Consider the following 14985-nt stretch of genomic DNA (forward strand, 5'->3'; position numbering starts at 1 on the left):
TGGTTTAAGCTGGGGGTTTTCCAGCAGGGTAGTTCAAAAATGAAGCAAAGGAGATAAATAATGTTACTGAAGACTTATCTGCTAAAGACCATTACTAGGAAATCGTATCTCTTTTCTTCTTCCTTGTACTTAATCTTTGATAAATATGTATACCATGTTTTATATGAACATTTGATGCACATATGTGAATGCACATGTTTAATAATGTTAAAAGTACATAAAACCATTATCAAACTAAAATACAGCAGGCTTGTGTTGACTAACAAAGTGCAGCAAGATAAAGTTGATATTATTATTATTATTATTATTATTATTATTATTATTATTAATTTTAACCATGAACTGTTGAGCTGTGAATTGCATTGTGTGTTCTTTAGCAATTATTAGATAATGACCAAAGTAAATGTCATTTTAAAAACATGCATCATGTTCCACATGACATACTGTCATGTATATCTAAGAAATTATAAATACAGCACTGCACAACACGAAATGTCAACGCTTTCAGAAAACGGCGTGTATCTTCAAGCTTGGCTAACAAGGCTTACTTTGGCATTTTTATGCGTCTTTGGTTAACACAATCCTAGATCAGAGCTTATATAACAGGCCCATGAACTTTCACAGCTGTACTGAGCTATCAACGCTTTAGTGAGCTCGAAAAGACATCAAGTATAGTGGACTGAGCTGGATATTATATGCTGGACCCCAGTCTGACACTCAACTCAAAGTCAACATCCATCGTCACCACAGGAGGATATAAACACCAAGTGGAATCTACTACTTCATTCTTTATCAACAAGAAAGGATTACTAAATCAAACGAGGGCAGCAATTAGCCGCAACTTATATCTATTGAGGTAAAGTTGGTTTTATATTGGCACATTTATAGTAATGTAATCAGCCAATGACTATTAAAGTACATTGTTCACAGTTAAATAGTGCTGATGTTGTTTTAAAGTCATTCTTACATTCAATTTCAGATTGAATATTAAAAGAAGTGAGGTAAACATTAAGCAGTAGCCTAAATTGTGCTTATGTCATTATAATTAAACAGTATTAGCCCCTGTATAACTATTTTAGTGAACGCTAAATTTGAATGTGCGAATATTAATCCAACTTTACCTCATATCTGCCATGTTTTTACAGTGTATTTCCTACAGTGTAGTTATCGACACAGTTACAATTCACTGTATATCCACTCAGTAGTTACATGGCTTTGCAAGATGTATGCGGCCTGCTCGAGCCCCCTCTGTTCCCTCAATGGACTGCTCCACTCTCACAGTCCTTTATGCCGGAGGATTCCACTCATCTGTTCGGAGGGGGGATTTATGGAGAAGCTTTTTCTTCCTGGGTGCCTAGGCGGAGCGGTTTAAACCCTCTTGAGTTTTACATGCCGATATCTGAATATATCACAAAGAGCCCTATAAATTTTGGTCAAACACCTCAAAGCTCGAACCTATTGGATGTTGACCATATGCACCCCACGCTTCCGTACATCTCCCAGTCAGGTGCTCTACCGTTCACTCTTTCCCATGGGACTACGACTCTTGGTTTTGCTTTTCAAGGAGGAGTTATTGCGGCAGCCGACACACGCTCCAGTTGTGCTGGGAAAGTGGCCTGTCCTGCTTCCCCGAAAGTGTTACCTATTCACTCTCACCTGGTGGGCACCACTTCTGGGACATCAGCGGATTGTGCGCTCTGGAAACGGATTCTGGCCAGGGAACTGCGGCTCTATCAGCTCCGACACCGCCGCAGACTATCAACTGGGGGTGCTGCCAAACTCCTGTCCCACATGCTGCACCCATTCAAAGGCACTGAGCTTTCTGTATTACTTTTTGGATTGTTTTTATTCAACATTTTTCAAGTAACATTAGGGGCTCTAGTTTAATGATCTATTCGCAAAGTCTAAAGCTCATGGCGCAAAAGCATTAAGGGCCTGTCCGAATACATTTTTGCTATTTTAAGGACGAAAAAGGCGAGGCAGTGGCGCAGTAGGTAGTGCTGTCGCCTCACAGCAATCAGGTCGCTGGGTCGCTGGTTTGAACCTCGCTCAGGTGGCGTTTCTGTGTGGAGTTTGCATGTTCTCCCTGCCTTCGCGTGGGTTTCCTCCGGGTGCTCCGGTTTCCCCTACAGTCCTAAGACATGCGGTACAGGTGAATTGGGTTGGCTAAATTGTCCGTAGTGTATGAGTGTGTGTGTTTCCCAGAGATGGGTTGCGGCTGGAAGGGCATCCGCTGCGTGAAAACTTGCTAGATAAGTTGGCGGTTCATTCCGCTGTGGCGACCCCGGATTAATAAAGGGACTAAGCCGACAAGAAAATGAATGAATGAATAAGGACAAAAAAACCCCGGCGCATGGTCTAACATGGTTTAAGGTCATCAGTTTTTACTGCTGTTTACCAAACAGCAGACAAAAATATACACGGACACTTTAGTGTTTCAAAGCTGCGTCAATCAGCTGATCTGAATATGAGCTGACATATGAGTGATCCGCTGATGGATCAACTGATGTACGCGGCTTTGAAACGCTTTATGTCCTTATATCTGTGTTTGCACTCTGAACATTGGTGAAGTGCACTGATGATCTTCACGGCCAATCACAGTCATTTCTATTGAGCATGTGAACACAGTGGCCAATCAGCAGTGTTTAAGAACGAGCTCAACAGCGCTCAAATGTAAGCCGGAAATGGACAAAAATGTTAGTACCAATTGGTTCCGAACTTGATACTTTTGACAAGCCTAGAATAAAATGAGTCAGAATTTATATCATACTGACTTAAAACATTGAGTTATACTTGAAGAAATGTAGTTGATAGCTGATTAACCTATTAAAATAAGTTAAAGTAATATAAGAACATTTGTAGTCATGACTTTTTGTCAAATATTTTTTACAGTGTGTGTCCACCATACCGTTTTTACCGACATGCGAGCGCTTTTTAAAAAAACGCTCAGCTGTGGGTGTTTTTGCAACACGATGTTATTTTCAGTCGGTTGCCCTTACAAGTTGTTGTGTTGGTGATGAGAGCTGCGTGGTTTGTCTTGCCTCTGCTCCACTGTGATTGAATGCCTAGCTCAAAAGTGATAATGGGCGAGGTGTTTTTCAACTTTCAATGCCAGAACACACTCAGCACCTTGCTACAAGTTGTCCTCGCTGCAGTCTGTAGCACGATGACATACTGGAACAGGTCCAATATTTAGTGGAGATTGTATAGGCGACTATAGTAACGCCAACCTAGGCTCATTATTGATATGTACCCGGATATTCATTTTAGGAGAGCGCAAAATACATCCCAGGAAGTACATTTTTGCAGTTTTTGTTTTCACGAATCCACCAGAGGCCGCTGCGTACACTTTTTGAGATCTCAAATTGCTTTAGCAAATTTCTGTATTGCGCCTGCTGTTCTCACGTAAATCCACCAGAGGCCCCTGTCGACTGACCTACGGACATACCGAACGACCAACTGATTTCCCCATACACTCCATTCCCTAAACCCAACCCAGGACTGGCGCAAGCCTAACTGGTGCTCTAGGCGAACAACAACCATGCCACCCTCACGGTGTTCATGCCGCTATCACACAAGTGAACATGTAGGCGGGTTAGGGGGGTTTGGGGTGGTTAATGGTTTGGGGGATGGGGTGTTCACGGACGAAAGTGCAGAGCGGAGTGTGGACAGTGGGTATCGCGGACGAAAGTGCAGAGCGGGGTGTCGACGGTGGGTGTCGCGGACGAAAGTGTAGAGCGGGGTGGGGACAGTGGGTGTCACGGACAGCAGTGAAGAGCGTGGGGGAGGGGGATGGGGGTGGCCCAACCAATAGTGTTTTCAAAAGCAGTCCAGAAAAAGATAAGCTCTCGCGGCCACCTGATTTTTACCACGTTTTCAGATCTTACCACATTCTGACCCCATTATTTACTTGTTTATATTGTTATTTGCTTTTTTTTGAACCTGCTTTTTGGAACCATTCTTTGTCAGATTCGAACCCTGTCGTAGAAGTCAGCTTCCCAAGTTCGCTAACGTACAAGGCAGCTACTGGGCAAACTGGTAACAAAGAAAAAGCCGTCCACACAGAGGTAAGCGGTCAGCTGGTATCGCTAAAAGGAGCAGAAGCAGTCGGCGGGATCATACCGCACCGTGGCGTTTGTTTTAAAGACGAAAATACCTCAAAACTGCAAACAGATGTGGGTACATATTTCACGGTCTACAGAAATGTAGAGCTGGGTACATATCCACAATGAGCCTGGGTTACAAAAGCGCTCTGGTGGACCTAATAGGCCTAATAGGGCCTTTGAAATAAAATACAATAATAAATATAATTTATAAAGTGTGTGGTGGTAAATCTCTTTTCACATGTGATTCAATGATCATATCTAAAATCTGTTATAATGTTTTGACTGTTTTTGTTCTTCGAAGGCACGGAGCTGTGCGTCGCGGCCACTCTGTGTGGGTGGGACGGAGATGAAGACCAAGACAACGAGCAACCAATGACAGAGAGATATGCAAATACTACACTGACAAGCAAATCCAGCAGCCAATCAGCAGCAAGTTCTGGGTTGTCGGGTGTGCGTGGGCCGCGGGTGGTGTATGTGTGCAGTGATGGGCTTCGTCTGCAGGGGGCGCTGTTCTCTGTGGGCTCCGGGTCCCCGTACGCCTACTCTATCCTCGACGGCGGGGTCCGCTGGGGCATGAGCGCCCAGGAGGCCGCAGCGGTGGCCAGAGAGGCTGTGTATCGGGCCACATACAGAGACGCATACTCTGGGAATAATGTAGATCTGTATCACGTCACTGCTAAAGGCTGGAGGCGCAGAGAGAGGGAGAACCTGAAGGAGGAGTATTACAGAGAGAAGGAGAGGAGAGCGCAGAACAACACAGGAGAGAAATCAATTCATTCAATCAAGTGAGATGACAGAGAGAGAGAGTCTGAGGAGAAAAACAAGGGGCAGAATCAATATATATATTTACACACATACTTTTACAGTTGAAGTCAGAATTATTTCGCCCTTTTGTAAACTTTTTCTCAATTTTCCCCCAAATAATGTTGAACAGATTCAGGAAATTTTCCACAGTATTTCCAATTATATTTGTTCTTCTGGGGAAAGTCGTATTTGTTTTATTTTGGCTAGAATAAAAGCAGTTTTTAATTGTTTTAAAGCCATTTTAAGGTCAATATTATTAGCCCCCTTAAGCAATATTAGTTTTGGATTGTCTCCAGAACAGAATGGTGTGAACTTTTACTTAAACTAAACTGTTGTTTTTTACTTTTTCAGTTTTGTTTGATTAAAATAATTCAATCAAATGTCATTTTATAACTCTTCAGATGTGAAACCATTGCTTTGCAATAATGAAATAAACATGTCTGAAAGCATTACACCTTTTTATGAAGAAATGCATCTCTAAATGACAGCATCTGTGTATGAAATTTGTTTGTAACTTGGTCAATATGTTCCTTAATCAAGACTTAAGTCAATAACTAAATCACATTTACACATTTTTCAGGGAATGTAGATGTCATACTATAGCTGATATTTCTAAAAATCATTGGAGCTTACAAATGGTGAATTAAAATAGGAGTATATATATATATATATATATTTGTGTGTGTGTGTGTGTGTGTGTGTGTGTGAGTGTGTGTGTCTGTGTGTGAGTGTGTGTGTCTGTGTGTGTTTGTGTGTGTATATATATATATATATATATGTATATATATATATATATATATATATATATATATATATATATATATATATATATATATATATATATATATATATACACATACATATATATACATACACACATACATACATACACAGTGGTGTGAAAAGGTTATTGCCCTTTGTTTTTTGGCATGTTTGTCACACTTCAATGTTTCAGATCATCAAACTAAATTAGTCAGAGATAGCACGAATAAACACATAATGCAGTTTTTACATAAAGGTTTTTATTATTATTAAGGGAAAGTAAAATACAAAATGCCATAGGCCTGTGTGAAAAAGAGTTTGCCCCCTTTTAAATTGCAGAGTGATGTTACATTAATAAATGCCTTTAGTCTTTAATGTTTATAGATTTTGAGGATGTTTTGGTCTACTTCCCTAAGTCAGGTAGGTCCAGTTTAAATGATCTCTCATTGTGAACAGGCATGGCAGTAATCAGGCCTGGGTGTGAATAGAGAAACTGAACTCAGCTATGATAAACTAGAGTTCAATTATGTTTTAACAGGAAGAGCAAACACTTTTTCACACAGGGAGGGCTATGGGGTTTTGTATTTTATTTTACCTTAATAATAAAAACCACTTAAAACTGCATCATGTGTATAGTTTGTGTAATCTTTGACTAATGTTTAAATTAGTCTGATGATCTGAAGCATTAATGTGTGACAAACATGCAAAGAAAATAAGCAATCGGTAAGGAACAAGCAGCTGTAACGGAGGCCAGCTAGTGAGTGCTGTGCAGGTAAACCTCACTTCTCTGACCTCTAAAGGTGCTCTAGCGAAAGTTGCTAGAGGCCATGGTCTTTAGCCTCCTTGGTAGAGCAACAGACTCCCTTGTGGAAGGTCACCGGTTTGATACCAGCTTGGAGCGGGTTGGGGGGTGTAGGACCGGCGGGGAGACATTGGAGCTATGACCTGGATGGAAGTGAGGTTTAGAGGGGTGAGTGTAACGGAGGCCAGCTAGTAAGTGCTGTGCAGGTAAACCTCACTCCTCTGACCTCTAAAGGTGCTCTAGCGACAGATACTAGAGGTCATGGTCTTTAGCCTCCTTGGTAGAGCAACTAACTCCCTTGCGTGAGGTCATCGGTTCGATACCAGCTCGGAGCGGGTTGGGTGGTGTAGGACTGGTGGGGTTACACTGGTGCCGTGACCTGGAAGGGAGTGAGGTTTAGGGGGGTGAGTGTAACGGAGGCCAGCTGGTAAGGACTGTGCAGGTAAACTTCACTTCTCTGAACTCTAAAGGTGCTCTAGCGACAGACACTGGAGATTATGGTCTTTAGCCTCCTTGTTACAGAAACTGACTCCCATGCGGAAGGTCATTAGTTCGATACCAGCTCAGAGCGGGGTGGGTGGCGTAGGACTTGCGGGGTTACACAGCCATGCTGGAAAAAGCAGCCTAAGCTGGTTGGCTGGTTTTAGTTGATCGACCAGTCTGGTTTTTAGGGGTTTGGGCCATTTTCAGGCTGGTTTCAGCCCTTTTCAGCCTGGTCTTAGCTGGTCAGGCCGGAATTTGACCAGCTAAAACCAACTTGACCAGCCTGCTTTAGGCTGGACATAGCTGGTTTTGGCTAAGCTCTCAGCCTGGCTAGGCTAGTCAAGCTGATTTAGCTTGTCATCTACCAAGCTAACCAGCAAAGGCTGGAGATGGCCAAAACCCTCTAAAACCAGGCTGGTCGACCAGCTAAAACCATCCAACCATCCTAGGCTGGTTTAAGCTGGATTTTCACACACCAGTGTATCTTCTTTTTTGTTCAACAGAAGAAACAAAAGGTTTAACTTTAGAGAAAGTGGAGGATGAGTAAATGATGACAGAAAATTTGGAGTGAGCTATCCCTACATAAATTCATCTTCTCTCCTCAAATAGATCAAGTATTAGCAATTACAGACACGAGTAGCTACTGAAACACTTTCACTTTTTTTCCAAACAACCTGATTTTATTTCCTCTTTCACTTCAGAAAAGCAGAAACAATCCAAACCGTCTGTGTGTGGCACTTACGTGGAGGCAGGGCTGAGTTATGAGGGTTTACCATGGATTTACCAACAGTCTAAGTCACAGCTTTTTCTGATTTGATTAAATATTCAAAATACCGTATTTGCAGTTTCAAAACATAATGTAACACAGGAATCTTGTTCTCTTTTTACTTTCGAAATATTGTTACAACATACGCTTGCGTAAGGAGCCTGGATGTTTGCATTAGCTTTAACTTACTTCTTAGCGCTCTTTCTAACTGTGAGACAAACGTCAAACAATATAACCTCATTGTTGTAAAAACGACTTAAAATATCGCATTATAAAAATGGCTAGATTTATAAATAGTCTTCAATCGTGTACGCTAGTTAAAAATCAAACGTATATAAACGTTTTGGTTGTTTTTGTAAGCGAGTCCACTAGCATGCTAACAGTCAGTTAGCAAGCTGCAACTCGGTTGTAAATATGACAGTAAAGTCTGCATGAACAGCATGCATAGATTACATAAATTTCACATCTAGACATACATAGTTTGATATTCCCATGGCTGATTGCTGTTCACATATAAGGTCTTCTGGCTTTAAAGAAATGTATGTTCACCAGGATGGCCGAGTGGTTAAGGCGTTGGACTTAAGATCCAATGGACATATGTCCGCGTGGGTTCGAACCCCACTCCTGGTAAAACACTTTTTAATCTGCTTTACTGTAACAAGAATGAAGATAAACTTACGGCTTGCAGTACACATGAGGAGTAAAACATGCCGGAAAATTAAGATTCTTGAGGTTTTTGCGGAATGTTGTATGGCATTGAATCATGTATGTTGACAAACCCTGGATGAATAGATGGATGGATGGAGGACAGGAGGTAAGGTGAGCACTAATGAACAGCACCTAGGACAGAGCTGTAGGAATGGACACAGCAGGTAACACTAATGCCCGAAGGAGAGGAAAAATCCCCAATAAAACCAATAAAATATAATGTTAAATCAGTGTATTATACTGCCTCCTATTGGTGAACTAAAGGTAGCGTTTGTTAAAAGAATGTACGACACACACACACACACACACACACACACACACACACACACACACACACACACACACACACACACACACACACACACACACACACACAATTATATAAATAAATAATAAATAATATTGAAATGCAGGATAAATGATCTGTTATATAATAAACATAAATAAGATGCATGAAATCTGATGTGTCATAATGATTCCTTTAATTGTTTTTCGATAAATAGTGTATTAAACTGTGTAAATACATTATTATAACATATACATTTTGCCAGTCTTAATTACGCACACACAAAATAAACAAATTTAACATATAATAACTAACTGGTGAACGACAAGCGCGTCCACAAAATGATCCACACACATCTTATTTCCACACGGGGGCGCGCGCGCTTCGTCAATCCAGCGTGAGTGTCGGTCGCGCGCTTCGTAACGTCACGCGTCCATCATTCCCATAGGCGGAGCTGCCGGAGTGGCTGTGCGCGTGCTCGTGCTCGGGACGCGCAGTAACTCTCCTTTTGTTATTCATGAGTAAAAGGAAACTTTGTGGCAGAGTAAAGTACTCCAGGAGCGCCAAAAGCAGCCGAGCCGGATAACTTTGAGGATTTCTGCATGGAGTTGTGAGTGTCCAGCCAAAGGGAGATCCGGGAGGGCTGTGTTTTGGGTTTGTTTCTTTGGTGTGGAGCGCTGAACAACAACATGCCCTAATAAGAGTCAATGATTCATTATTTACTCAATGAGATAATAAAGTCACGGAGCTGCATTCACAGATTCAACACGCAGAAAGGTGAGAGATGATATCATAATATGAGCTGTTTCTCATGTTTGTTGAATTGTGGACCCATAAACACGACTCAACTGAGCACTGAAGTTGTTAAACTTAATAACAAGCGGGTGGATGAATGAAAGATGTGCTTCTGTCAGATGTTTGGTCAGTGTCTTCAGTGTTTATTACACTGACCTACAGTTAATCATGTGTTACTTCATTTAAGTTTCATCAGTACAATGTTGTTGGAAAGTTAATCAACAAACTTGCTGACTGATGGTTAGGCAAAGGTTGGGTTGGGTTTGGTTTAACCTAGTTAGGGTTGAGAGTACAGTTAGGAACAAATTTAGGGATTAGCCAAAGCTAATATAAAGAGAAATACTACAGTGATCTATTCTTAATACAATAGTGTGTTTAACATTATCCTTCACAGTCAATTAAATAGTGCTAATGTTGTTTTGATGTCATACTTACATGTGATTTCAGACACAATATTCAAAGTAGTGTTGTAAACAATACTTAAATGCCGAATAGTAACAATATAGCGATTATTATTAATCTGTATTAGCCTTCTTGACTATTTTATTGAACGCCAAAGTCTTCAAGTAGCTTTGTAAACAGGATTTATATAAACAGAAATGCAGAATAATAACTTTATAATTATTATTATAAGCCTTTTAAACTTCTGTTTAACTCATTTATTGAACGCCTAATTCTGAATGTCTGAGTATAACATCAGCTTTACCTTAATATTGTGATTATGTAGGGTTGGGAACAAATTTTAGGATTAGTTAAAGCTGATATAAAGAATATACCAGTAATTTACTGTAATCACTGTAGTGTTTTCAACCATGCCATTGCAAAGTGTACGATTCTGTATATACTATGGTATGTTAATGAATGCTACAGCATACTGTAGTATCAACTATAGTGAACTGAATCTAAACACTGTTTATTTCACTGTTATTAAACACAGTTACCACTGTATTGTAGTGTAATGTACAAGCGCAGTATTGGTTAATTTGTTTATGTTACCACATGGCTGTTTAGAGATGTCACAAAAGAATATGTGCGAGAAAAACTCCAACTTTATTAACAATATTAAAAGTAGCTTTGTAAACAGTATTTATATATGCATAAATACAGAATAATAACTTTATAGTTATAAATCTGTATTAGCCTTTTAAACTTCTGCTTAACTAATTCTGAATGTCTGAGTATAACACCAACTTCACCTCAGTGTTAAAGTTATGATTATGTAGAATTGGGAAGAGTTAAAGCTGATATACGGACAACACTATAGGAATTTATTGTCAATACAGTTTTGTTTTTAATCATACCATTGCAAAGTGTATGATTCTGTATATACTATGCTAATGAATGCTACAGCATACTGTAGTATTTAAACTGCTAAAGTGAAGTAAACACTGTTTATTTCACTGTTATTAAACACTTTTACTAAGATATAGCAGTGTAATGTAGTTGTAGTTAAACAAGTGCAGTATTGGTTATTTGTTTATATCACTATAGTTGTTGTATTACTACATGTTTATATACAAGTGCCACAAAAGAATCATTGGAGGCAAATATAAAGAGAAATACTATAGTAATCTATCCTAAATACAATAGTGTTTAAACCATAGCATTCACAGTCAACTAAATGTTGTTTTGAAGTCGTTCTTACCTGCGATTTCAGACAGAATATTCAAAGTAACTTTGTAAACAATATTTATGAATACAGAAATGCAGAATAATAACAGTATAGCGATTATTTTTAATCTCTATTATCCTCACTAATTTATTTACAGAAATGCAGAATAATAACAGTATTGGTTATTTGTTTATATTACTATAGTTGTTGTATTACTACATGTTTATATACAAGTGCCACAAAAGATTTATTGGATGCAAATATAAAGAGAAATACTATAGTAATCTATCCTAAATACAATAGTGTTTAAACTATAGCATTCACAGTCATTTAAATGTTGTTTTGAATTCATTCTTGTCTGCGATTTCGGACAGAATATTCAAAGTAACTTTGTAAACAATATTTAAATATAAGGAAATGCAGAATAATAATATAGCCTTGATTATTAGTCTGTATTAGCCTTTTAATCTTCTGTTTAACTCATTTATTGAACGCCTAATTCTGAATGTCTGAGTATAACATCAACTTTACCTCAATATTATGATTATGTAGGGTTGGAAACAAATTTAAGGATTAGTTAAAGCTGATATAAAGAATAAACCAGTAATTTACTGTAATCACAGTAGTGTTTTCAACCATGCCATTGCAAAGTGTACGATTCTGTATATACTATGGTAAATTCCCAACTTTATTAACAATATTTAAAGTAGCTTTGTAAACAGTATTTATATATGCAGAAATACAGAATAATAACTTTATAGTTATTATTATAAATCTGTATAAGCCTTTTAAACTTCTGCTTAACTAATTCTGAATGTCTGAGTATAACACCAACTTCACCTCAGTGTTAAAGTTATGATTATGTAGCGTTGGGAACAGTTATTTATTTATTAGGAATTTATTGTAAATGCATTAGTGTTTTTAACCATGCCATTGCAAAGTGTACAATTCTGCATATATTATGGTATGCTAATGAATGCTATAGCATACTGTAGTATTTGAACTGCTAAACTGAAGTGAACTCTGTTTATTTCACTGTTATTAAACACTTTTACTAAGGTATAGCAGTGTAATGTAGTTGTAGTTAAATATTATGTTTATATTACTATAGTTGTTAAATACAAGTGCCACAAAAGAATCATTCGAAGCAAATATAAAGAGAAATATTAAAGCAGTATATCCCAAATACAATAGTGTTTTAACCATAGCATTCACAGTTGATTAAATGTTGTTTTGAAGTCGTTCTTACCTGCGATTTCGGACAGAATATTCAAAGTAACTTTGTAAACAATATTTATTTATGCAGATATACGGAATAATAACAAAATTGTGATTATTGTCAGTCGGTATTAGCCTTTTAAACTCCTGCATAACTGTATAATTGAACGCCAAAGTCTGAATGTCCGAGTATAACACCAACTTCACCTCAATATTATGATTATGTAAAGTTGAGAACAAGTGAAGGATTAGTTAAAGCTGATATAAAGAATATACCAGTAATTTATAGTAAATGCACTAGTGTTTTTAACCATGCCAATGCAAAGTGTATGGTTCTGTATGGTATGTTAATGAATGCTACAGTATACTGTATTTGAACTGCTAAACTGAAGTGAACTCTGTTTATTTCACTGTTATTAAACACTTTTACTAAGATATAGCAGTGTAATGTAGTTGTAGTTAAACAAGTGCAGTATTGGTTATTTGTTTATATTACTATAGTTGTTGTATTACTACATGTTTATATACAAGTGCCACAAAAGAATCATTGGAGGCAAATATAAAGAGAAATACTACAGTAATCTATCCTAAATACAATAGTGTTTAAACCATAGCATTCACAGTCAACTAAATGTTGTTTTGAATTAATTCTTGCCTGCGATTTCAGACAGAATATTCAAAGTAACTTTGTAAACAATATTTATATATGCAGATATACAGAATAATAACAAAATTGTGATTATTATTAGTCTCTATTAGCATTTTAATCTTCTGCTTAACTCATTTATTGAACGCTTAATTCTGAATGTCTGAGTATAACATCAACTTCACCTCAATATTATGATTATGTAGAGTTGGGAACAGTTTAAGCTGATATAAGGACAACACTATAGTAATTCATTGTAAATGCACTAGTGTTTTTAACCATGCCATTGCAAAGTGTACAATTCTGTATATACTACTATGGTATGTTAGACTGTGTTACCATGGTATAGCAGTGTAATGTAGTTGTATTTAATCAAGTGCAGTATTGGTTATTTGTTTATATTACTATCACAGTTGTTATATTACCACACGTTTATATACAAGTGCCACAAACGAATCATTCAAAGTGAATATAAAGAGAAATACTATAGTAATCTATCCTAAATACAATAGTGTTTTAACCATAGCATTCACAGTCATTTAAATGTTGTTTTGAATTAATTCTTGTCTGCGATTTCGGACAGAATATTCAAAGTAACTTTGTAAACAATATTTATAAATACAGCAATGCAGAATAATAATATAGCCTTGATTATTAGTCTGTATTAGCCTTTTAATCTTTTGCTTAACTCATTTATTGAACGCCTAATTCTGAATATCTGTGTATAACATCAACTTTACCTCAATATTATGATTATGTAGAGTTGGGAACAGTTTAAGCTGATATAAGGACAACACTATAGTAATTTATTGTAAATGCACTAGTGTTTTTAACCATGCCATTGCAAAGTGTACAATTCTGTATATACTATGGTATGTTAGACTCTGTTACCATGGTATAGCAGTGTAATGTAGTTGTAGTTAATCAAGTGCAGTATTGGTTATTTGTTTATATTACTATAGTTGTTGTATTACCACACGTTTATATACAAGTACCACAAACGAATCATTCGAAGCGAAAATAAAGAGAAATACTATAGTAATCTATCCTTAATACAATAGTGTTTAAACCATAGCATTTGCAGTCATTTAAATGTTGTTTTGAAGTCGTTCTTACCTGCAATTTCGGACAGAATAGTCATAGCTTTGTAAACAATATTTATGAATACAGAAATGCAGAATAATAACAGTATAGCGATTATTATTAATCTGTATTAGCCTTACTAGTTTATTAAAATGCGAGTATAACACCAACTTTACCTCAATTTTAAAGGTATCATATCGATATATCCCCAGAATTCGATATACCGCCCAGTCCTAGCATGAAATGCACTGTTTTCCACCAAGGCAACCTGGGGTGCTGAAATATAACTGGCTTAACTGGCATTGGGCGTGTTGAATGACCAAAACACGGCACTCACATGTTCAAAGCAGAATATCTGACTTCAGCAGGGTTTTTCGGACACAAAAGAATAATCACTGAGCATGTTTCTGAAATATCTGCAATCTTATTATGGTGTTTTTAGGCTTTAGAAGGGTCAAAAACTAACATACAGCAGCAGCTTTAAATTAATTCAGAATTCAAGTAGGTGAATCCCTGCCGTTTATAGGATTGTAGGAACGTGTGAAGATCTGAACTGACCATTAATGCATGTTTGAGTCTAAATGTGCCTGAGCAGACTTGTTTTTCTGCAAAAACTGCTACTTTAAATGACATTTCAGAGGGTGTGTGCTGTAGTCCTGCTGAAGTCCTTGTGGGTTGGGAGTTGAGAAAATGGGGGAAGAAAGTTTTTTCCAGGAATCTAAAGTTAGACATTTGCGTCATTGGGGACTGCAGCATGCCAGCACGTTTGCTTGTAAAGCTGAAGCGAAGCCTTTCTTGGACAAAGCGTGCTGGAAATGATCGTGTTTTATTCTCTGTGCTGAGCTGTGGGGTGGTGTGGAGATCATCAGCTGCTGGCCATCAGAGTTTATCAGACTTTGCTTTGAGGACAGGAA

The 14985-nt window shown here is 37.8% G+C and overlaps 2 protein-coding genes and 1 non-coding gene across 17 annotated transcripts in view; all 3 read left to right on the forward strand.

The window, feature by feature from the left end:
• The first annotated feature begins 1167 nt into the window (after positions 1-1167).
• psmb11b (proteasome 20S subunit beta 11b) lies at positions 1168-5280 on the forward strand. The gene is given in 2 exon segments (NM_001281802.1): positions 1168-1810; positions 4408-5280. Coding segments are annotated over 2 exon segments (1089 nt in total). The 5' UTR covers positions 1168-1209; the 3' UTR covers positions 4896-5280.
• A 2990-nt stretch (positions 5281-8270) lies between these two features.
• Positions 8271-8353, forward strand: trnal-uaa (transfer RNA leucine (anticodon UAA)). The gene has a single exon. It is a non-coding gene; the product is annotated as a tRNA-Leu (tRNA).
• Positions 8354-9176: 823 nt separating this feature from the next.
• The window catches only part of utrn (utrophin), a 311025-nt gene continuing 305216 nt past the window's right edge, over positions 9177-14985 (forward strand). For all 15 annotated transcript variants that reach the window (XM_073939615.1, XM_073939623.1, XM_073939621.1 and 12 more), the window contains exon 1: positions 9177-9494. The gene's annotated coding sequence lies outside the window, so the exon portion shown is untranslated. The remainder of the gene's footprint in view (positions 9495-14985) is intronic.

This window comes from Danio rerio, chromosome 23 (assembly GCF_049306965.1).
Source record: "Danio rerio strain Tuebingen ecotype United States chromosome 23, GRCz12tu, whole genome shotgun sequence".
Lineage (NCBI taxonomy): Eukaryota > Metazoa > Chordata > Actinopteri > Cypriniformes > Danionidae > Danio > Danio rerio.